The sequence below is a fragment of the Anastrepha obliqua genome, chromosome 3 (genome assembly GCF_027943255.1).
Source record: "Anastrepha obliqua isolate idAnaObli1 chromosome 3, idAnaObli1_1.0, whole genome shotgun sequence".
NCBI lineage: Eukaryota > Metazoa > Arthropoda > Insecta > Diptera > Tephritidae > Anastrepha > Anastrepha obliqua.
In genome coordinates this window covers 92,525,954-92,552,557 of record NC_072894.1, presented here as the reverse complement: position 1 = coordinate 92,552,557, position 26,604 = coordinate 92,525,954, and the positions used below count along the sequence as shown (strand labels likewise).

General features: G+C 34.0%; 1 protein-coding gene across 1 annotated transcript; it reads left to right on the top strand.

Annotated features, from left to right (window-relative positions):
* The first annotated feature begins 13,039 nt into the window (after nucleotides 1-13,039).
* Nucleotides 13,040-13,908, top strand: LOC129241179 (heat shock protein 27). The gene has a single exon (XM_054877381.1). The coding sequence runs from the start codon at nucleotides 13,112-13,114 to the stop codon at nucleotides 13,691-13,693; it is 582 nt and encodes a 193-aa protein (XP_054733356.1). The 5' UTR covers nucleotides 13,040-13,111; the 3' UTR covers nucleotides 13,694-13,908.
* Nucleotides 13,909-26,604: the final 12,696 nt, after the last annotated feature.

Below are 26,604 nucleotides of genomic sequence, written 5' to 3'. Positions count from 1 at the left end.
TTAACTGATGAAACCAAGTATAAGATCAAATTAAAAAAATCAAATGTTTTCAAGATATTGAAAAAATTAAAAAAAAGAAATTTCTTTGCAAAAATATGTGAATTTTTATTGTAAGAATATAAGAAAACGACTTTCGAAAAAACAAAAATTCACACCTTTAAGCCTAACATATCTGCTAAAAATATAAGATATACATGAAAAAGATCCTCAAATAAATAATAAAAATTATTCAGAAGATAATACTTATTTTTGCATTGACCTTTCCTATATCCGTAAATAAAGTTTAACAAATGGACAATACAGAATCGATTACTTAGGGTATACATTTGAATTCTAAAACTATTTATAAAAAATTTCAAGAATGCAGGCATCGAACTTGAAAGATAGAATGGCAACATTTGTTCAAATTCCAAGAAGAGCAATAAAAAATTATTTAAAATTTTACTCTTGTTTAATAATAAAGGCTAATGCATTTTCAAAAGATAGAAAGAAACGACTGGCGCGCTTTGCTAAACTCGGCCAAAATCGCGTAAGCGGTTATAGCGCCAATTAAGAAGAAGAAGAAGAAGAAGAAAGGATTATCCAAAAACTTCATAAATACATAAATGCAAAAATTATTTCGGTCACACTAAAAAATACGTCAGTTTTTAAATCTAAAATAGGTTATTTATTTTGCTTCATTTCGCCGTGCTCATCACTTTAAGCTCCGAGATTTCCAAGAAGTAGATTCAATAGCTGCTAAATATTTGGTAAACTCAGAGTCGTCCGATAGGCTTTTGAAATCTCTTATAGGTTTTATAATTCTTATATTTTATTTTTTAGCCAAAGGTTCATATTTGAACAGCAAACCTTGCGCCGTTGTAAAAAGCGAATGCAAAGGGTATGGGAGTTCTTCAGAATGTACCACAGGTAGAATAATACTTGTAATATGAGGGTAAATTAGTTTTATATTTCGATTTCGCGTTGGCCACTTGTTTTAATTTTTTATATTTATTAGACGGTTTTTTCATTTATATCTTACATTTTTTAGATATGTTAGGTTCAAAAAACGAGTAAAAAAAATTATTCGAAACTAGTGTTCTTTGTTGTTTGTTACAATACAATTCAAAAATTTCAAATATCTTGAAAACTTTTGGACTTATTGAAAAAAAGTCTGGAACAAGTGATAGAAAATTGAATTGATTTGATATATCACTTGATTTTGTCGGTCAACGGATTCTTCGGATTTTAGAAATTTCGTTAGTCCCCCTGTTTTCTTTGATCCAAAACCTTTATGTTAATTGGCGATAGCTCGAAAACTACATGACAGGAAAAAACTTTCGGGCTCAGAAACCAATTTTACAAACATATGTACATAGGAATTGGATCGTTTGGGCCCTGGGTTTTTTTGGCTGTAAACTGGTGTTATTTACATCGCAGTTTTCCCTACTGTGTCTGTCATTTGATCGTACCACCGACGGATGGAGCTAAAGAAATTCAATTTGTAGCAATTTCTCAAGACCGCTGTGCCAACACTGATATCAACAATGGTGTACGTGTGATTTTGTTTCTTCCTCTAACACATTAATATTGCCGAATAGACAAGTTAATAGATTCACTGTTCACTCTCATTCTTTTTACCAGATCAGTGCTGATTTCCATATACGTACACATTAGGGCGGGTCGATTTAAAAATCGCTCATTGCTCTGTGAAAATCGTATTCTAGGGATCAAAATAAGAAACTTTGCCAAAGGAACCATACCTCTAAAACGAATTCTGATGTCCCCCAATTTAGGTCGAACTTTTAGTGTCTTTTGTGGGGAGGCAAAAAAATCGCCCATTGCTCTGTGAAAATCATATTCTAGGGATCAAAATAAGAAACTTTGCCGAAGGAACCATACCTCTAAAACGAATTCTGATGTCCCCCAATATGGGTCGAACTTTTTAGTTTCTTTTCTATAACTCACTTAAATTAATTTTTTCATTTACATATGCATGTTCTGACTAAATAAATTTCTTAAGAGAAAAAATAGATATTTATTTATTTAATATATGGAAAATAACAATAAATTATTATTTTACAATAAAAAAGGAGCACTAGCTGCCAGGGCTTACGGCTCAAAAATAGATATTATTATAAATAAATAATAAATATTATTATAAATAAATAAAAATAAAGAAAAAACATTGCCATTTAGCTGACGATTTTCACAGTGCAATGAGCGATTTTTAAATCGACCCGCCCTAATGCATACCAACCTATCAATTGATAATTTAATAAAATATTTATTTCCGTTTTTTACCATAAAATTAATATTTAGAAGGAAAATGTAGATGGGATGTACATACATATAATATGTATTAATAGAAATCAGAATTTGGATTTTATTCTTAACAAAAAAGGAGATTTGAAATGCTCTCCTCTTCATTTTGCACTTATCATTGTTGGCAAGCATAGCTATTCTTCGCGCCTCTTTTAATTATTTCAATATACATGGTGGCGCAGAATTAATCATCCAATTTTGTTTTTGAATAACTTTTGTACTAAATAAAAAAAATAATAATATTGAGTTATGGAAATCTTTATTTTGATCTTACGCGTTTTGTTGCTTGTCTCTTTTTTTTTAATTTTACTCTTAATTCTAAAACATATGTCGGGGCTGATATCTTAATCGTATTTTCATGAGTCCGCATAACGATTCGATGGGGTTAAAGGCGGAACTCGATATCAATACTGTTTGTTTATAACCAATTTTTACGGCACCATCTTGCTGGAAGATAAATTCCTTCATACGAAGCATTTGTAAAGATGGAAGTAAGTTAGTTTTCTATAAATTTGTGTGGCCAAATGCTTTTACTGTGCCAGTTATGAAGTGCAATGTACCAACACCCTGTGCTGACATGCATTCCCACACCATGACGCTTGCTGGAAACTTTACCCTCCGTTTCGTTTTTCCTGCGTATGATATAGTAACACCAGTGTAAATACAAAATTTCGACTTGTCGTCTTGTCTGGACACAGTTTTGTCTGTTTTTTACCCATATTACCATATTTTTTACCACATTTTGTGAAACAGTAAGCAAGGGCTATTCTTTCCTATCTCTTTCTTTGATACTTTTAGTCTTTAGGAGTCTGAAAATACGAGTAAGTTCTCTAAGCTCACGAAACTAAGTTCTCATTTAAGTTTTTAGCAGCCGTACGAATAAATGAATTTTTTTACCTTCTAGTACGTAGCACCGCATACACACGTGGGAGAAAAAAATACCGAATTTATATTAGGTTAGGCTAGGTTAGCTTGACCTGGCTGGCTAAAAGCCATCACATAGAACTATTGGTCCTTAGTGGTACCAGATGGAGCTTGACCCTTACGTTTCCTTGTAGTAGGCTTCTTGTAATAAGCCTGCGTCTTTTGCGAATCTAAGTAAGCTCTTAAACTCTAGCTCAGAGAGACATTCTAACCTTTCATTCGGGTTCTAGCTAATGTAGGGCAAGAACATAGAAGGTGTTCAAGAATTTCCCTCTCTTCTAGTTCATTGCAAAATCTGCAGCTATCATTGTTTGCAATTTCCATCTTGTATGCGTGTGCCGCTCGCTTGTATGCGTGTGGCCTCGCAGTATACCTACGATAGTCTGCTTTCCTTTCTAGACAGGGCTAGTACGAATCTGGCGTATCTATTTATCTGCATTCTGTGTACACATGATTTTCGCGGTTTTACAAGTGGCTAGATTATTCCACCTCCTGTCTATCCGTGTTTTCATGTCCGCAGCGATGCCATTGTATTCCGCATTTAAAGATTTCAGTATGCCATTTTCTTGTTCGAATTGTATGTAAACAGCGCTTTTGGCAATCTCATCTACAATTTCGTTTCCTGCAATGCCATTATATCCGGGTACCCAATAGATGAAGAATAGAATTTATATTAAAGTTTTAAAATTTATATACGAGGTGTGTCCAAAAAATAAGACGAAGGTTTCAAATTTTGCGGACTACATACATTCGACTTTCGATTATGATTTTTTTTTATGTTGGTTCACTCGTCTCGAAGATATGTTCACGGTTTTAGCAATATGGCATGTTTAGTTTGTTTGTGAGAGGCGATTTTCTGCTATCGAAAAAAATGGATCAAAAACACTTGAAATGTTGACAGTGGCATACGGTGAGAGTACTCTGAGTAAAAAAAAAGTGGTACAAGGTTTTCACAGAAGGTCGAGAAGATATGAATGACGACGCTCGCTCTGGACGCCCCATGACATCAACAAACGATGAAAATGTTGAGAAAGTGAAGAAAATTGTTATGGAGAATCGTCGAATCACAATTATTGAAGTTGTTGAGGATGTCGGCACATCGATTGGCACATGCTATGCAATCTTTTCTGAAATTTCAGGCATGAAGCGTGTGGCAGCAAAGTTCGATTCAAAATTGCTGAATTTTGACCAAAAACAACGTCACTTGAGCATTGCTCAGGAATTGTTGAATGACGACAACGATGATCCAGACTTGCTTAAAAGGGTCACAAGTGGTGACGAATCCTGGGTATACGGTTTTGACATCGAAACCAAAGCCTAATCGTCCCAATGGAAGAGTCCAGGAGAGCCAAGAGTCGATAGCAGAAAATCGCCGAACATGCAAAACACTCGACTTATTTATGCCTCTCACAAACAAACCAAACATATGTATCTTCGAGACGAGTGTGCCAATATAAAAAATAATAATAATCGAAAGCCAAATGCTCGCGAAATTTGAAACCTTCTTCTTTTTTCTTGAATGCAGCTCGTATTTTATATTTCACAAATATGTATAAGTAGAGTGAATTTTCAGTTTTATTTTTACGCTCCTAGTTTGGCAATATAACTTTTAGCTTTGATTTATTCCAATTCGGTGGGTTCCAAGTGGTGGGCCATTCAATTTTCATACTTTGAATTATTTATGCAATTACACATCAAAAGTGCTTGTTAGTAAACAAATGTCATACGAATCTAAATAGTGTTATGTAAACACTTATAGCATTGTTCGTACAAAAGGTTATACCCAACAGGTAAATAAGGCCCGCCTTGGGACGAACCCATGCAGATAAGTGCATTTATATTAACAACTTCACATTTCAACTTCCCAATTGGTTTTATTTTCGTTTGTTTATTAGATGTGTTTCGAAGCAGCTATGAAAACCTATCAGAAGATGAAATTAAGCATTTTTTAACAATTATCGTCTGATGATGACGCTTCTGACGACGAGTGCGGAGTCGATTACGATACTAACGATGGAAATTTGAGTTTGCTTTACCTGAAGATCCCTTGATTATTAAATGCTAAATTCTTCAGGAGTTATGAGGAATACAATGGATACCAGTTTGAATCTGAAAGATAATGGGCCATCTTCTTCTGTAATGTCCAGTTTCAGTTGTATTTCTTTACCTGGAGAAGAAATGATTTCAACTGCTTAGTCTACCAGAAAACTTGGCAAATAAAATATTCTGTGTCTACAAGAAGAGAACGGTTGGGTGATCCAAAATACCCATTTGGTAACTGTTTTGTGGCATCTCTAGTAAAATTCCAAATAATCTGCCAGCAATTAAAGGAATTCTATGAAATAGCATACACCCTCAGTTCCACATAAACGAGATGAATTTTCATGGTAACAAGGGCACACCGGATTTTCTAAAACGTTTAACAACTTAATAGTTTTGCTTTCGTTATTTTATTTCAGACGATTTTCTAAAGGTAAGCTATTCATACATTTTTTAAATTCCTTTATCTATAAACAAGTTTTATATCTTTTAGAATTTATAAGCCATCAAAAACGATATTTCCGTAAAATTTAAAACGCATCAAGGCAGTATATACCGGCAAAACCACATAGGGGAGCGAATTATATTGTGGCGCTGGTGTTAATCAATTTTTCCCTAACTACGCTGACCTTGAACCTGTCTCAAACGTCGATGGAAGATTGTCAAAGAACATACCAGATTATATAAATCATATAATGCGCTTCGATGAATTTTACACTTCTGTGCGATTGTTAATTTACTTAAAAAGCCGCCGAATATACGGATTAGGTACATTTCAAACATATCGCGTTCCTCATATTACTTTTGACTGCTACTAAACTAAAAAAAAGAAAAGTGGATAGCGGGTTTTTTGAGGAGTGTGTTGGAACAGTTTGTGGAGCGGATGTAGGCATGATTTTTTGGTACGACGCAAATTCAAATCCCCTTCTTTCCACTTACGTGGGAACAAAAGCATTTATTAGTTGTCAAAATGTATTGCACTCCTACGAACAGACTTTTAATAGTCTCTGTGGGACTTACAGTTTATTGTAAATTATAATGTATTATTATACTAGTAATAAATAAATTCAAATATCAACCACAACACATTGCATTCGAAAAGAAAAAAAAAAACAATTAAAATAAGCTGGGCTCATTGGCCGATGCCTTATAATGAACAATGAAGGCAAATAAATGGGTGCATCGGCTATTTTTCCTATGCTATGGTCAATTTATATTTATTATACAAAAGAAGATCAAATTAGAATCGAAGTGGTCGAAGTACTTCGTTTTGCAGGTTCAACACAGTCTGCAAAACGTGATCGGCTGCCTTTTAGCTCAGCTCCAGCAAAGGCAAAAACGTCCTATGTTCCACCGATTGACATTCGTTACTATCAAATGGCCTATTGAAGCCAGTTTTCGAAAGTTCAGCAAAATAGTGAGCAAATATTCTGGTTGTAAATTAGAAGGTAATTTTTGTAATTCTAACGCATGGGCTGAAGAGTCACAGGCCTTAAAAGGAAAACACTTTTTTTTTATCACAGTTATTCATATTTATTCATCAAACTAATTTCCATCAAGAACAACGCAATCACTCCAGCACCGCTCTAACATTTCAATACCACTTTTGTAAAACGATTTATTTTTTGCCTCAAATTCATCTCAGTTTCAAGTCTCTTCATGCACCGAATATTTTGTAGGTCTGCGAACAGCCAGTAGTCGCTGGGATCCAAATCTGCCGAATTCAGTGGATGTGGGAGCAATTCGAAGTTCAATTCATGTAGTCTTGTTATTGTTTTTATTGACTTGTGACACAGTGAGCAAACGCGGCACCCACTTTGAACAGAGCTTTTTCATAGCCGAATGCTCATGCTATATAAAAAGCCAAACGTTCTTTTGATATCGTTACGATGTCAGCTAACTTACTCAAATTCACTTTTCAATCATTCAAGACGATTTTGTGGATTTGTTTTATGTTTTTGGCGTTACCGCCTCATTTGGACATCCATTGCATTGTACATCATCGGTGTTTTATTCTTGTTTCCATTCCATTGTTTTATTCTTGTTTCTGATGGAGCGGAGTTCCCATAACATATTTCAAGCCATTGCTTCGCTTGATGGTATTTTTCCTATCAATAGTGTTATTATTAATGGTGTTTCATCGAAACAATTTATTGTCTTCTCTGGGGTTTCCCAGTGTAGCATCTTAGGACCATTACTTTTTATTCTCTTCTCTCTCTTCTACGAAGTTTCTTCTTTATACCGATGACTTTAAAGTTTTCTCAGAACTTACTATCAGAACTCAATAAGCTTTATAACTGGTGTGTAATGAATCGCCTTCTCCTTAGCATAAAAAGAGGTTGTCTGTAAGGTCGGTTTACTGACGATAGTGTAACGTGACAACATCATAAGAAAATATTGATGGAATGGTTGCAATTTTCAAAACAAAATTTAATTTTTATTTGTTTGATAGATATTTTGTATGGATATAGAGAAGGAGGTAAATGGAATCGCAATGGAATTGATCAAGTTACATTTACACAAACATGAAAAATTACGAAACAGTTATCAAATTCATGAAAGATATGTTCAATTTCGATTGTGCATTAGACGTTAATAAGTCAATAACACTAAGAGGCACCATCATCGATTTGACTTTTTCAAGACACATTCATTCATTTCATTCCCTACTTTTCCTATCATCGTCCTACAGATGAATGGTTCATCAACAGAGGAATGGTTCATTACCATGCACACAAGAAGAAGGCATATGCAAATACAAATATGTGAATTTGTATACATATGCGCATATATTATACATATGTACATATATATGCTCACTCAAGTAGGAGAGAGCCAGATGTCGAACGTTGCCGAACGCGGGGCCGATTGTGCCTCTTTGTCGTTGGTTCCGAGCTCTCGCTTGCAGTTCAAGCAAGGTAACGACGCATGAGCAAGATAACGACGAATGAGCAAGATAACGACACATTTTTTCGTGCGTGCAGCCGGCTAAATCGAATTATAAGACGTTATCACGTCAAAAAATATCATAAAATAACGTTTTCTAAGCTGCTCAATCCACTTAATACATCGTACCATCTATCGAACACCACTCTTTAATCGGTGGACGAGAATATAAATTTTGCATATAAATTATGTTATTTCAAAATCACTCGCAATTCTCTGATCCATATACACTCAAAATTCAATGCTCTTCATTTGTTCGCTAATTGTAATACAATGGATACGATTTCATTTCTTCTCGACATTCTTTCGGGTAAAATCGACTGCTAGCTCCTCCTTTGGTTAATTGATTTCAATGTGCCATGTAGAAACCTTTGCAGTTTCAATACTTTTCATATAGGCTTAAATAAAACGCTCCACAATGCTAATGCTCCAATTAAAAGAGCTTTGTCTGAGTTCTACTCTTTCAAGAATTTTTTAGATCTAGACTTATCGGATTCAAAATCAATATTCTATAAAAGACTGAAGTACTATTTATTGCGTAATGTTTTAGCATATTTTGATCGGAATTTACCCTTAAGCGCATTTTACTAAAAAACACCTATACCATATATTGTAATGTTTTCTAATGTCTGAACCATTTAGCTCTAGGCGTACATAAATATACATAAATATTACTGATCTCTGCACTGCATAAAGCGTGTTTATTTAGTTGTTCATTCTTTAATTTCTTGTTTAGTAGTTTAAGTACCCGTCTGCCACATCACTATATGTGCATATGTATGTGTATATTTATTTTAATTGGTCACTTTGGTTTTTACTTTCAATTTCTTATTTATTTTAGTTACTTCGTTCCTAATTTGATGGCACAAAGCCCTCAAGTAAATTACGTCTGTTTGGGTTTGTGTCATTCGAGTGAGTCATTGGTTCTCGTCTGCTGCCAAATCTTCAGAATTTATGTTAGACTAGTAAAAATAATCTAATGTGGCTGTCGTACTCCGGTGTATGTATTTGTGCATAACATTTCCGCTGTATGTTTTAGTTTCTTAACGCACTGCGTACAGCCGTCCCTCTTCGGCAAACAATGGTAAGTCTCCGACTGAATTTCTGTTCTTAAAGCTCCTTATAAAAGTCATTTACTGTTTAGACTCAGCTTAAACCTACGTAACCCTCAATTTGTAGAATAGCGTGAACGTACACAACACAAATTGGAGCAGAAGCGGGGCCTAACAACTTTCAGAGACCCAATATGCAGTCACGTATGACTGGGAATTCAGAAAATATTCACTTTCTCATTTGAATACTTTCATGCTTTTTCCCAAATTTTTAACGCACAAGAGATTTTTTAATGAAAAATGTTCAATCGCTTTGAAAAGTGGCTAGCATATTTACAATCAAATTTTTCAAATGAATTATGGATAAATGAAATTTCCATTGTTTTAATCATTTTACAGCTCTGTTCCACTCATAATTCGTTTAAGGCTTTATACCCAAGGAAGATAGATTTACAAGGTTTGCTGTTGTTGTTGTATCATAGCAGCATAAACATTCGCTATACATACATATACGGGAAATTGTGCTGAAGTGACAGTCCTTGGCCGGATATAAATCCGGGTCGTTCCGATTACGTAGAATCGACTACCGTGGGAGCGTACAAGATTTGTTCTTTAATTGTGCTGAAACAGAAAACTGTGCGGGGATCTCCGGTTGCCACGCCACTTAGAAATTCGGAAATTCGGCAAACGAATTCTACTCGATCATTTCACATGTATTCACACACTCATCCAATCAGTCGTTCAGATAGCAATAAAGCAACATGAGCGAAAACTGCGTTGATTTTATTTCGTATATCACTAACACAATAGTATATTATTTCACATGTATTCACACACTCATCCAATCAGCCGTTGTTCAGCCGGTAACCAAGTGTCATTGGTTGAGTTTTTCCATATATGTATCAACAACACAATCTCGGTTTGTTTTGTAAACACATCCCAAGTGACGTTATTCCATCAGCTTATTCTGTCAAATTCGCTCACCCCCATCGCTCCGGCTTCGGTTCGCACTTCTCCGCTCGCTATCTGTGAGCCCTGCTCACTTAACGAAAAACTTGCGTGTGAAAGCAACAATAATATTTATTACTGGTATAAAACTGGTATTACTCACTATTTTCAGTACTACCAAGTTTGCTCCAAGAGAGTTTTATTAGACCGCTTTCATACAGAAACATTTTTGTTGCTTCAACTTTCCGAATTGTCTTTTTATGTTCCCGTCGGGTTCATACACCTTGCAATTGTTAGTTTTTAATCTACAGTCAACAACAACATTGAGAAGAACGATATCACTAAAAGGGTTGAAGCAACAAATATTTCCCTATATGAACGCGGCGTTACTAATACTCATTAAGTGCTTCCAAACAAATGTAAATTTTGGCAGCCCTTTCCTTAAATTAATTATAATGATCAAATTATTTTATTTAATTCATTAGTTAATTGTAATTATAAAATGAATTACTAAAAAGTAAAAGTGTTCCATGGAAATTTAGTCTTAACATACGTATAAAGATTATAATACCTTTGGGCGCAGGTGCGCGCGGGGTTCAAAGGGTGATGAAGAACTGTTAAGAAACCGGTCTGTCAAGGATAGACCAAAACCTATACTTGTTGTAGCGCAAAGTATTGCAGAACAACCTTCAACATGGATATCTCAACGTTCCCAACAGTTAGTTATTCATGAACTGACTGTTTAGCGGATTTTACCTGTAGATGTGATCAAGATTGCCATTTAGATGATGTCATTTTCCATATATTATATTTTCACAATTGTTAAGAACCGTGTTTTGAATAAAAATAGTGAAACCTCAAAGAATCTAAATTTTTACATGAGTTATCTTAAAACAACATCTAGGTGCGTCTTTCGAAATACCCTTTAACATAATGTGTACAAAGATTCATTGAAATATATTTCTATCACGGAGCGACTGCACTTTATAAGCCATAAGACCTAAATCTTTATGCAAAATACAGTGTAATGACGTTTGTGGAATACCTAATTCCAAAGAACGACGAGGAATGGACAAACCTGGATTTTCTTCAACACTTTCGGCTACAACAGCAATATTTTCGGCTTCTCTTGAGCGACGTGCACGGGTTTTATTCTTCACATCACTAACTTGTCCCAACAGCTCGAATTTTTTTCACCAATTTCTGCATTGCGGTCCGGCAAGGTGCTTCACGATGACCCAAAAATTTTCGAGTTTTACGAACCGTCTCTGCCAAATTTTCACCATTTTTATAGTGAAATTTTAATAATTTCAATACGTTGTTTAAGTGTGCATCGTTCCATTTTTATTAATGGCGTAGTTTCTGCTTGCCAAATGGCCAAAAAACGACAGCTTCAAAAGTGGCATCTACCGAAATAGCGGGCTATTCAAAATAACACCAGTTATTGGAAAACCCTTTACTTATGTCTGTATCTATCTCGATTCCTTCATGCTGTTACATACAACCGTTATGTGTCCTTTTGTGTTCAAGCGCGCGGGTATAAAAAATAAGTTAGATCACAGAACCGAGTTTTTGAAAAAAGGCGCTGAACAACTGAAAAACGAAAGAGAAGAAGAAGCTGTTTACACCGATATACATACATACACATGTATGCTCAGAAACAAAACATCTTGAACAGCAATTAGACGCCAAGCAAAGTGAAATAATGAATTCTGCAAAGCCAAATAACTGTTTCTACATAAATTATTTACAACACATCCCAAAACCCTCATCTCCTTGACAAGTTGACGGGCATTTATTAGCTTCTTCTTCTTCTTCTTCTTCTTAATTGGCGCGATAGGTCCACCAACGTGCAAAGGTCCAAAAATCTTGCACAGAATCTTTCTCTCAAACACTCCAAGCGCCGCTTCATCAGATGTTGTCATCGTCCAAGCTTCTGCGCCATACCTTAGGACGGGCATGATGAGAGCCTTGTAGAGTGTTAGTTTTGTTCGTCGAGAGAGGACTTTACTACTCAATTGCCTACTTAGTCCAAAGTAGCACTTGCTGGCAAGAGAGATTCTCTACCTCTACCTACACTATCTACATTTAGAGCCGATTTCTCCAGAAGTCCCTTGCGGTGATCATCACCAGTCCTTACAGATTCATCTAAAATCAATCGGACAAGAAAAATTAGTTTTATTAATAGATAATCTTGTGCCTGATCGAAGCTTTTTTTTTAAATTAACAATATGGCGGTTTCAGGAAATACTTTTCAGATTTTTGAGAAAAAAACCGACAATTAATTGTTAAAAAAAAATAGAAATTTTTGAAAAAAAAACCCCTTACATAAATCTATGAGAGTATTAACTTCTGGTGAAACGCTAATTGTAAACTTTTGTGAACACCGAATAGACCGAGACTTAGCCAACATATGTATATAAACATTTACCTATATCGTGTATCTAAAGAAAATCCCGCCCCCATGACAACCTCCTTATCACCAGTTAATCTGCCTGGCCCAACGAAGTCGAAACCACAAGTTTTTCGTGATCGTGATGACAACATATTAGAGTTCCATGATGTTGTTGTTGTAGCAGCAATAATTAAGAGTTCCATGGACCTATGTAGTGTTCAATAAAAATGCGAAACAACTATACACTTTCTACATATGCCATAAGTAATACCACCATTCTTAAATAACGTAGCATAGTTCCGACAGACCCATCTGACAACAACCACTTTGGTGGCAATGACGTCTACACAAGATGCAATGAGGCGACACCAAAAGTATAAAAGGCGCAATTTCACAAGCAAACGTTTCATACAATCAATTGCAGTCGTAGGTCTAACAACGATTTCGTTTAATAATAAGTGCAGTCATATTTTTTAACAAACAAAATTATTTATAAACAAAAATGGCGCTTGTGCCTACATCTTATGACGGTTTCCCGCGTGAACTCGATCGCAGATATTACTATTCTCCATACGATTTCCAACAATATCCCTATCTCTGGGACGACGCAAGGTTATCGTGGCCCACTACCGATCATTTACTTCGTCCACTGGATGACCTGGTAACACGTCGTGTTCGAAATCAACTAATACAGTCATCATTATTGGACTGGAGATATCCGATGCGATGGGATAATTACTATGCCGGAGAGCGTGTACATGTGGATGAAAAGGGCTTCCAAGTGGACATTGATGTGCGTCAATTTAAGCCCCATGAGATTGTGGTGAAAACAACTGACAACTATGTGGTTGTACAGGGAAATCACGAGAAGCGAAACGACGGTAATGGACTAGTCGAACGACACTTTATTCGAAAATACTTACTGCCACGGGGATTTAATGCCAACGATGTAATTTCCAATCTTTCATCGGATGGTATTTTGACCATTAAAGCTCCACCTCCGCCACCAACAAAATATTATGCTCCAAATGAGCGCCTGGTTCGCGTACATGAAACAGGAAAACTGGCATTGCCCTGGAAGTGAAGAAGTTACCACAAACATAAATAAATTATGTACCTATAAATTTTTGTATTTGTTGTAAAAAGTGCACAAAATTCAATGCTATTTAGTCACAAATGTGCCCAAAGAAAGTGAAAAATAGATCCAATAGATATGTGCATATGTATATGTATATAAAATTAGTTTCAAGATGTTTGTAAGTACAAACGCGAAATAAATACGTAAGTCATCAAAATTTATTTACGGTTTCGTACCTGCATACGGTTGTGTTATTTTTGTATATTCGACTGCAATTGGCGTGTGTTGTGTGGCTATGTACATACATACATATATAGTAGTTATACTACGTGTATATGTACTATTCCTGCAATGAAATTCATCGCTTCCCAACTCATATGCTTCTAGACGTAAAAGTTGTGTCACAGCAAATTCCTAAACAAAGGCGATATTCTATAACATTAAAAAAAAACTTTTAATTCAAATAATATTTTAAGGCCAATACTAATTTTCGTCCCTATGTTTGAAGTTGGATTTGTGGCCACCTCCTTTTACTTTTATACGGATCTACCTAAAACTTTATTGACCGATTTGTTTAAACAAAGTGCAGACATGTTCTCCTGAACGGGGTTCTTCTATTGTCTTCGCCATCGCCCTTACTTTCGTTATACTCGCTTTATAGTTAGCTCCTACCATATATCATTCAATTCGGTACCAGTTGCGCACGCGGAAAGGGGCATAACACATGGTTCGGAAAGTTCCGGGTCTAACAAAGAAAACACTTTTTTCTATGATTTTCAAATGCTACTAAACTTGAACATGTCGTTGTATAGACAATTTCTTTTCGCGCTATCAAAACCGGCAAAGAAGTCTTCTCGCAGACGGCCGATTGTTTGCATAGATATTTACTGTGACAATCTGATTTGTTGTTGTTGTTGTTGTTGTAGCAGCTGCTGGGTCGTTCCGGTAACGTAGAACCGACTGTCATGGGAAAATCTGATCTAACGCAGTTCTATTCATAAAATCATAAAGGCGAATTTCAGAGCCCAATCATTGAAGCAACATATTGACTGCAATGTTCTTCGACACATTTTTATTTCTTTGTGACCTGTTAAAATATCAACACCTCCTTTATTTCTAACGATTCTGTGAGAATTTGACTATATGTAAGTAATGCATAGCTTTCATTGAAACCAGTTTGACAGAGTGCAATATCTACTACATTAATATTAAATAGAAAAATATTATTTAATAGTAATTTATTTTAGTTCAAAAGCACTTATGCATAATCGGAAACTGTTTCTACTTTTTTCTTGTTGGGATGTTTATTCTAGATTTATGTAAGCGTTTTCGTAATTCAAGTGTACTAATTTATTTGTATCGTAAGAAATTTTAAATCAAGGTCATATTTTCTTCTTTTTTCCAATTTTCTAAAATAAAAATAATTTATTACGGAGAGTATTTGCGAAATATGATAGTAAAATAAAGCATTTAACCCTCATATGGGCATGCCACCGTAGTCGGAGGATTGCACACAATTTGGTGGCGCCAATTTTATATGTGTACATTCATACATATTTGTATAAATAGTCCGGGAGCCAGGGGTCGATTTTAGACTGCATTTTTATACCCTTAAATTCTTGACTATACTTGTGATTTAGCTTTCATGAATAACGAAAGTGAACGTCAGCTGGCGCACCCGCGGTAGGTGTGATTGTGGGAGGGTACGAAACGTGTCGAAAAAATTTCTACCAACTCATTTTATACCGTCTGAAATTTTTTCATGTATTGTTGACATTTAGTAGAATACAAACAAAATAGTCAGCTGTACGGTAGAGGGGGAAAACACGTCAGCTGAACAGGTGAACTTGTAAAAAAAATTGAAAAGTAAAACTACTTTATGCCGATTGAAATTTTTGACGTGATAACGTCTTATAATTCGATTTAACAGGCCGCACGCACGAAAAAATGTGTCGTTACCTTGCTCATTAGTGTTACCTTGCTCATTGCCGTTACCTTGCTCATGTGTCGTTACCTTGCTCATTGCCGTTACCTTGAATGAACTGCAAGCGAAAGCGCGGAACGAACGACAAAGCAAACGAACGGCAACGTTCGACATCTTGCTCTCTCCTACTTAAGTGAGCGTATATGTGTATGTATATGCGCATATGTACATATATAAATTCACGTATTTGTATTTGCATATGCCTTCTTATTGATTTTTATTAATTTGATTTACTTGAAGAATTTAAAATAAAACCAAGTTTGTTAATAATACCTGTTGTTTTAATGTTATTATTATTTTTTGACGTGATAACGTCTTATAATTCTATGTAGCCGGCTGCACGCACCAAAAAATGCGTCGTTATCTTGCTCATGCGTCGTTACCTTGCTTGAACAGCATGTTATGTTATGTTATGTTATATTATGTTATGTTATGTTATGTTATGTTATGTTATGTTATGTTATGTTATGTTATGTTATGTTATGTTACGTTATGTTATGTTTTGTTACGTTATGTTATGTTATGTTAAAGTATATTATGTTATGTTAATGTTAACTCATTCTCTATATCCATACAAAATATCTATCAAACAAATAAAATTAAAATTTTCTTTTGAAAAATGCAACCATTCAATCAGTATTTTCTTATGACGTTATCACGTTAAACTATCGTCAGTAAACCGACTTTACAGACAACCTCTTTTTTACATAATTTTGGACACATATGAAAATATAATAATGATGGTCAGCTGCATTTATAGCGGTGGAAAGACCGTCAGCCGAAGCAAGAATGTATCATATGTTTATACATCTCGGCGGCGCGCGGAATTTTCAATGCTTCGATTGACGTCTTTTCCCCCAACGGACAATCAGCTGATGATTAGTTTTCCATTTTCATTTATTAATACTATAATATTTGAAAATTTCAAACGGTCTTTTATCAATTTACCAGATTATTTTTTATATTTAAGTAAAGTGACAAAATTATATCAAGCTTCATATTCGGTTTATTTCATCATATTTAAATTATATTAGTTTATTATTAAAATATAACATTCTTAATTTATTATTGAAATGTAAGATATTTAATTTATTATTGAAATATAAAATATAATTGGAATATGAAAGAGAATAAATTTTTTTTTTTTAATTTTCAGCATCGCTATTTTCGTCACTGTCATCATCGGAGTTATCGATTGTTATGTTACAAACACCATCTTCTTCAGTTTCGACATCGTCTGTATAAATTCAAATGAATCGAGGAAATCATGTAGGTCAATATTTGTCAAAAAAAAATTGAGATAATGAACATGTTCATACCGGAAGTGCTCGTGTCGAGACTAGAGATGCTAGTGATGGTCGGTGGCAATTGATCGCCTATAAACCATTTGAAGAAATATTTGTCATTGCTTTCTTCCCATCCATACTCGGTAGGTAATAATTCGGTTGGCACGGGAAGATGAGCATGGCTCCAAAGGTGGGCGATGTATGCCGCACGTAGACAATGTTGTTGTAGCTCCGTTTTACAGGGCGGGAACAATGAGATACAATCAATCCTGCTTTTGAGATTTAGCGGGTTCGAGTGCTCATGCGTACCGTATGCTTTCGTGAATGTTACGACACGAGCAACATTGATATCTTCAATTGCTGTCATAGCATATAATCGGCAAACATACCCTTCCAGTGTTACGAAGACTTCATCAAGACCACAATTTGGAAGGTTGGTGAGTTTCGTAGAATTTTAAATGGTTAAACGGTAAAACGCTGAGTTAAAATCGCAGCCCGTGAAGGCATGAAATTCTGGCAATGCAGAGCTCAAATTGGGACCCAATGTTTGATATAATTTGGTGATGTTGATAAATTTCTGATTGTTGCCGGTCCCAACGTGCATCGAGATATTTAAAATGCTTTTGATGTTATTCATGTTCCCCAACATAATAATTAAAATGTCTGTGTCTGAACACCGTATTGTTACATGAGCATCATAAATCAACTGACAAGCATGGAAAATTATTTTTGTATCAGCTTCTTCGTGTCCTGGACATGCCAACAATAGCTCTGATACTCTTTGTACTTTGCCTTGATGTACTTGATATTTATGACAATTTATGATAATTTACGTAAATGATTTTATTGCCAATAAATGGTGCCATGTGATCATTTGCCCAATCTTCAATTAAAAAGTCGATAAATGCTTCTTTGAAGTAAATATTTTTCAATGCTTCCGCGAAATTTGATGGTCGTACTTGGTCAGGTCCATTTATTTGGAAACGCTGCCCTTCGATTCTGCTTCTTAGTGAGTGATCATTGTCTTTGGTTTATGGAAATATGTATCTATCGAAGGCAATTATTACAGTGTTGGCATTATTGTTCGTAAATACTTCCATCAGCTTCTTTGATACATTCCCAAATGAGGACGGGACGTCTTTTATCGAATGTATATTGAAAGAGCCATCAGATATAATTACATCGCACCGTTCTGGTGGGTTACTATCAATCTCATTTTGAAGCACTTTTAACTATACCGATTTATCAGTTTTGCATATCGTTCCATCTATATGACACAAAGCCAGTGGGACTGGAGTTAGAGGATATGCTAAAACCTTGACAATATTTAATGTTTGTTTTAACGACAGAGAAAATAATTGACCAAATAAATCGCGTTGCATTTGTATTGCTACCTTTTTTCCAGCAATTGATGTTTTTTGTTTCGGTGCAACACTCGCGAAATTTAGAATTTTATTTCTCTTGATGACTTTTTCAAATCGTTCTTCATCTGTTGAACATTCCTTAATAAATTGTTTACGTTGTTCATTGCCAATTGTCTCGATAGTCAGTAAAAAATCTGCGATCTCCGGTGTAACCGCTTGTCCTGTAGAAATATTGATCAATAAACTTTCGTCTACGTCTTTGGAAAATTGATTCATATTTTGCTTAATATGAGTTATACATTGTTCCAGCTGTAATGAATGTTTTTTTATTCTGCTTTGCTCAAGATCAGCTGTAATATCTTGATCAGGACGCAATCCAGTTTCTTCCATGGCATGAGCAATAATTTTTGAACGAATGTTATGGCTTTTACACCAGCGCTGACGAGCCTTTATTGAATTGGTAGTATGGCTGATTCCTGTCAATTTGTCTGCGGCATCGGCATTGATGGTTTGTTCCAGTGTAAGGTCTACGGGTTGTCGAGAGAATTGTTTGTCAGTCCGTTTAACTCCGAATGATCTACTTTGCAATCGTAACAATTTTGTGGGATTACGATTGGCGATGGAAGTGGCAAAAAACTCAAAAAGGGAGAATTTTTTTTTGTACAATATTCTCGGAAATGAAATTGCACACTTCTCCGAAGGCTGTTTTATATATGTATTTCCCGAGTGATATGCCATTCGGTCTTTTCCATATTCGCCTTTTTTGTGCCTGCTGAGCATTTGTAAAATTTAACTTACAAATTTTATGATACAGGATGACTTCATTTGTCGAACTCAACTCCGTGATTCTATTAATCAATTGCTCATCTTCCATTTCATTAGCAATAATGAGTAATGTGTTAACGCCGTCTGCGGTAACACATGTCTGCAGTTGTTGCTTGCGGCCATGAACGCAATGATACATTCTTGCTTCGGCTGACGGTCTTCCCACCGGTATAAACGCAGGTGACCATCATTATTATATTTTCATATATGTATGTCCAAAATTATGTAAAAAAATTTCAATCGGCATAAAGTAGTTTTACTTTTTAATTTATTTTATAAGTTCGCCTGTTCAGCTGACGTATTTTCCCCCTCTACGGCGCAGCGGACTACTTTTTTTATTATATTTACCAAATGTCAACAATACACAAAAAAAAATTTCAGCCGGTATTATATGAGTTGTTCAAAATTTTTTTTCCGACACATTGGATGGCGTCTGCCTTCAGTATTAAAACCATCGGCATGAAATGATGAGGTCAAAATGCCCCCTGGCTCCCGGACTAAAAGAACGTATCCACACATGTACAGTGTGCATTGCACTTACATATTCTACAAGGAAATTCACTAGTTCCAAACTGGTCTGCTACAGGTGAATGGTGTAGTCACACAAGAAAGATAAAAAAGAAAATTGAACGAACGAATTTGCATTTTTTGTTGTTGCCGTAAGAGATCGGCAAGATAGTTCACTAACTACAACGTTCGAGTAGTAACACCATGGTGAAAAGAATTTAGAAAGTAATCAGACCGTTAACCGGCTCTAAGCGAATTTGAAAGAATCAGGTTATTAGCTGACGTCACATGGGTCATGAAAGCGCTCTGCTTACAAAAAAAACTAAGATTGTGTCGGTGATAAACAAAAAAAACAAAACTCAACATAGTATTCACTCATTTTGTTTCGTTGAAATGAGCGTGCAGAATTCTGCTGCCGATTCCACAGTGGCGTGTCAGCAGAAGTTACTCACTCAATTTCGCCACACCTGATGGCCAAACCTGGTAATCCATCATTCTTGCTGGAGTCCCATGTGACGTGCCAACCGAAGTTCAATCCATCATTAAAATAAATAATATAAAAAATCAAAAAGGTGAAATAGATCGAAAATAAGCAGAGATCAGACTGCCCTAGGAAGTTAACTGAGAGAGATGAAGGCCTTATCAAGAGAACAATAGAAAAAAATCCTTTCGAAAGTGCTCCGAATATAGCTACTGTATTGCAAACTTCTCTAAACACCATTGTTTCATCGGATATGAAGAAATGGGGATATAAGGGAAATGGATATAAGGCATGTATTGCTAAGGAAAAGCCCTTTGTCAGTGATACTAGTTAATAGAAAAAAAAAAGAATCGAATTTGCCATAAAATAATTTGACTTCTGGGATAAAGTAATTTTCTCCAAATATAATATAATGTTTTCGGTTATGATGAGGATTTAAAGCGAAATGAACCGTCAAGCATGGAGGTAGAGGCGTCATGGTGTGGGGCTGCATGTCCACGTCAAGTGTTGGCAATCTTGTTTTTATTGATGAAATAATGACATAAGAAGTATATTTAAAAATCCTTCAAAAAAAAACTTGTTACAAAGCGCTGAAAATGAGAATGAAAAAAACACCACATAACTTCCAAAAATCGATTTAAAAGCTTGCTCCAACTAGAATGGCAAAATATAAATTCGGTTCACTCAATGCCTAACCGACTAAAAGAAATTATTAGATTACATGGATATCCTACTAGATATTAAATGTAATTTTTCTCAAACTTTTTCATACATAAATACTTTATTGCAAGAGTACCAACTTTTTTGCTGTTCGAATTTTCAGATTCTCTTTGATTTTTTCCTTCTTATTGGAGAATTGAGCTTAACCGTGAAAAATGAATGTGCGTCCCGATCTCGAAATTGAGGTCACATCCATCGTCAATGACTACAATAAATTCTATTAAAAACCTCTTCTGCTTCAATAAGCATTAATTTTATAATATATTTCACGACTAACAAAATCCTCTTTACGTACAACAAAATATAATATTTGCTTTTACGACAATAACATCTGTTTTTTGCGTGACTCACAGTACGGCAATACTTTCATTGTACAACTATGGTACGTTCTACACGTCACGTTATCCAAATGCGTTGCCGCAACGGACACCACGGGCCCATTGTGATAAACAATTGCTCAATGCTTGATTCCCCTACGCTCTTCCTTAAAAAGAAAACAGACAAAGGTAGCTCTCTCGGAATGCTCGAAATCACGAGTATATTTTCGAATATTCTATCAAGTACAAAATCAAAAGAAGAAATTATTACAAATGTACATACGTACATATATGCAAGAACCAAGAGTATGTAGAAACTGCTCATAAGAAAAACTTCATTACCATAGGGTGAATTTTTGAAGAGAGAAGAGAATTAGACGAATGAGAACGCCGTTTGGTAGATTCTCTTATGAAGTCAACATAAAGAACATACGAGAATAAATTTCCAATTTTCTCTCAACTCAGAGGCATTTTGAAGAGTGTATTTCGATGCGAATATATGCGAATATGCGCGAAATTTCTAGTTGACTGCGAAAAAGGTTAATGACCCCTAAATGAGGAACGGTAATCATCCATGACCTGAGACAACAAGCGGAAATTTACATATGTATGTATGTATGCATGTACATACATATGTATAAATAAGTTATATATTATAAGTAACTTTCCCCTTTCGCTCTCGCTCTCTTCATTATCTAACTGTAATAATTAGCTATGTAAGTTATATATTTAATTGTTGTAATTGTTGTAATAGTAAATGGGGAACTCTTTCTCTCTTCATTTTAAGTATAAATCTAACTGTTAAAATAAATTCAATAAGTATAGTTTTTAATGTTAAAAGCAGTCTTCAAAGTCACCTTGAAGAGTAAAGACAAATTCAAACTTGTGCTATTTTAATAAAGATAAATTAAATTATAATAAACTAAAAAATAAAACTTCAACAATTTATTTTATTTTCAAAAATAAATTTAACTGGCGACGAGGATGGGATATGTTAGTTAAAACATATCCAGTGATAATCGGCAAAAGAAAAGGTTAAATTTTTCAACAAACCGATGTGAACTGCAAATTACAAGCGATTTTGGTGTACCAAAAAAGTAGCGCTAAGTAGAAGAAGAAAACGGAACAGTAAAGGAAATTTTTTAATTCATCTGTAGAAAAAGTACGGTTAAAATTGTAAAAGTGATCGAAAAATATATAAGAAGGACGAATTGGTAAAAGTCGCTAAAGTGTGGCAAAAAGCGAAATTTTTGTAAACTTAAAAACTAAAAACTAAACTAAAAAATATTAAGTGTAATAACTAATCCGAAAAAAAAGAATTGCAAATAAGAAAAAAGATTTGCTTCGTAAAAAAAACAAAAAAAAAGGAAAAGAAATTACTAAAAGTTAAAAGTTAACGGAAAAAGAGAAGAAAGTGTACGGTGTGCATTCCAGTGCTAACGGCGTGAAAGACGAAAGAGAAAGCAAGCCAGCTATCATTAGAGAAAGCAGCAGAGCAGCGTGTGCTTAGAACAACAACAACACCCACAATGGCTTTGACGTTAGCTGAGAGCTTGCGTGAAGCGAGGAGCTTGCCTGCATTTAACGGGAGCAGTGAATATACGCTCAGCAACTACCTGAGGGACGTCGCAACTGTGTTGCAGCTAACGCCAGCAGAACATGTACAGACAATAAAAACAGTATTAAGCAACAGACTGCAAGGTAAGGCGTTAAAGGCGGTTGAAACCTTATTTAACCCTACATGGGAGGGTATAATAGTTAAGCTTAAGGAGGAATTTGGAGTAAAAAGAAGTTTTTTTAATTTAAGAAGTGACGCTCTAAACGAAGAAGCTAGAAACATTGAGGAATTACATTATAAATTAAGTAAAATTTTAAGTTTAATGAACACAAAGTATAGCTTAGAACCTGACATTTTGTATACACCTGAAAATAATGAAAAATTAATTTTTGATATTTATGTAAACTACTTACCTATTAGTATTAAATCTCTTTTGCTACAAAATAATATTAGATCTATTAACATAGCTTATACATTTTATTTAGAAAATAATTTATTAAAAGATATAAAACTAGTAAATAATAAACAAGCGAATAGTTTTGCGTATAAAAGTTTTCAAAACAATAATGATTTTCGAAATAACAATACCTTTCCAAATAATAACTTTCAAAATGCAAATAATTCATTAAATAGGAATGGTTTTCAAAGATTTCAAAATTCAAGCACCTTTCCTAATTATAGTAGCCGTAATAACAGAAATAATAGGGGTGGTTTTAATAATTGTAACAGAAATTTCAGAAATTTTCAAACGCAAACTTTTAACACTTTTAACAGAAATAATCAGCAACAACAAACCCAAAATTATGACTTAGAAAATTTTAGTAATTTACGACAAAATCAACAAAATTCATATAATAGACATTTAAGTAATAATGAAGAACCAATGGAAATTGATGCAATTCACGTTACAGAAAATTTTCCTGTGCAGCCTCGAAATTATCATTACCCATAGTAATATTAACTATAAATAATACAAAAACAAGATGCCTAATTGATAGTGGTGCTGCTACTACCCTCGGAGATTATAATTTTTTTTCCAATATAGGAATAAAGAAAAGTTTAATAAAACCAATTTTATTAAATACTCTGGTCGGTAATAATATTATTATAGATGAAGTGATAGTAAATGTGCCGGATGAATTCAAAGAAAAAAATAGCACCATGTCTGTTAAATTAATTAATTTTATTGATAAAAAATTCGATTGCATAATAGGAATAAATATTTTACAGCCCTTTGGAGCTATAATAGATTTTCAAAATAATACTCTTAAAGTAAATAATAACGAAATAAAACTAATTGACTATAAATTTAACATTTCTTATGAGGAAATTAATTATATAGAAAAATTTGAGCTGGATAAATTCAAAGATTTAATGCCTACAAACTTAAATAAGGAAGAAAATAAGTTATTAGAAAATTTTTTACATAAAAATAAAAAGACGTTCTATATTAAAAACCAAAATTTAACTACAACTACCTGTGTAAAACATAAAATAATAACTACTTCTAATAAAATAGTGTACTGCAAGAATTATAGGCATCCACAGATTTTAGAAAATGAAATAGAAAAGCAAATAAATGAAATGTTAAAAGAAAATATAATACGCCCCAGCAAATCGCCTTATAATTCCCCTTTGTGGATTGTTAAAAAGAAGTCCGATAATTCGAACCAGCAGAAATGGCGATTAGTTATAGACTTTAGGAAGCTAAATGAAATAACTGTGGATGACAAATTTCCTCTGCCAAATATAGAGTCATTATTTGACAAGTTAGGTAAGGCGCAATATTTCTCGTCCTTGGACCTTGCGAAAGGCTTTCATCAGGTTTTGATGGAGGAAAGCGACATTGAGAAAACGGCTTTTTCAACGCCCCGTGGTCACTTCGAGTTCATTCGAATGCCCTTCGGTCTCAAAAACGCGCCCGCTACATTTCAGCGAATGCTAAACTACATTTTGGCTGATTATATAAATAAAATTTGTATAATTTATATGGATGATATACTAGTCTTTTCAACCTCGCTAACCGAACACTTAGAAAGCTTGCAAAAAGTATTTAATAAACTGAATGACTACAATTTAAAGGTTCAAATAGATAAGTGTAGATTCTTATCGAAAGAAACAAACTTTCTTGGTCATATCATAACAAATAATGGGATAAAGCCCAACCCCGAGAAAATTAATATAATACAAAACTTGGAGCTACCAAAGTCAGTAAAAGAAATTAAATCGTTTTTAGGTTTAACCGGATATTACCGGAAATTCATTAGAAACTATTCCTTTGTTGCTAGCCCTATAATAAAATATTTAAAAAAAAATAGTAAAATTGATATTAATGACAAATCTTATATTGACGCTTTCGAAAAATTGAAGAAAATTTTAACAAATCCACCAATATTATGCTATCCAGACTTTAATAAAAAATTTGTATTGACCACGGATGCAAGCAATGCTGCTATTGGCGCGGTGTTGAGCCAGGATGGCAAACCAGTAAGTTACGCCAGTAGGACTTTAAATGGACATGAAAAAAACTACTCAACGCTGGAAAAAGAATTATTAGCCATTGTATGGTCAGTGAAATATTACCGTCCATACCTTTTTGGTCGAAAGTTTCTAGTTCAAACTTATCATCAGCCTTTGAAATGGCTTTATTCACTTAAAGAGCCCAATTCTAGAATCATCCGATGGAAAATATTATTAGATGAATTTGATCTCGATATTGAATATATTAAGGGAAAGGAGAATAAGGTAGCTGATTTTTTGAGCAGAGTTGAAGTAAATCATAGTACGGAAGAAAATGTAAATATTAATTTCTTTAGAATAAATAAAATTGTTAATAAATATAGGACGCAAATAAGAATAGTTAAAAATAAAAATAAAGAAACCGAAATACTTTTTAAAAAATATAAAATAATATATGTGTCTGAGAATGACTTAAATAATACTCATTATTTGAACGATTTATTTAGACGTGAAATAAAAAGAGGAAAAATTGGGGTATACTCGGAGCTTGACAATAATAAATATAATATAATACAGAACAAATTAATTGAATTATTTTCTAGTAACAATAAAATAAATTTCATAAATTGTACAAAAGTTGCTAGTGATATTGAATCCGAGGAATCTTTATTGAATATCATTGATGATATTCATATTAAAGGTAACCATAGAGGAATCCAGGAGAATTTCGAAGAATTAAAAGATAATTATTATAATCCTAAATTATTAAAATTTATAAATAGATATTGTAATAACTGCAGAATATGTAATGAAAACAAATATGACAGAAAACCAATAAATAAAATATTTCAACATACTCCAACACCAGAAAAACCAAATGAAATAGTACATATAGATATTTTTCAGATACAAAAGACTAGTTTTTTGACAACAATAGACAAATTTACGAAATTAGGAACGGCACATAAACTAAATGACAAAAATATGGTAACAATTAAAACTAAAATCGAAGAGCGAATCGCATTTTTAGGAAAACCTGATAAAATTATTATGGATAATGAATTTAATAATGCACTTATAAAGCTGTTCTGTCAAGAAAATAATATAGAAACTCATTTTACAACACCGAATTCGCACACAGGAAATTCAGATGTAGAAAGAATGCATTCGACTCTCTTAGAGCATATAAGAATATTAAAAAACGCTGAAAATATTAATGACTCTGAAGAATTAGTACTAAAAGCAGTTAATTTCTATAATAATACAATTCACAGCACGACTAAATTAAAACCAATTGATTTTATAAATAAGTTACACATAAATTTAAAAGAGGTTAAGGTAAGATCTGAAGCAATTAAAAAGAAAACCATTGATAGAGAAAATATTAAAAGAGAAAATATTACACTTAATTTACA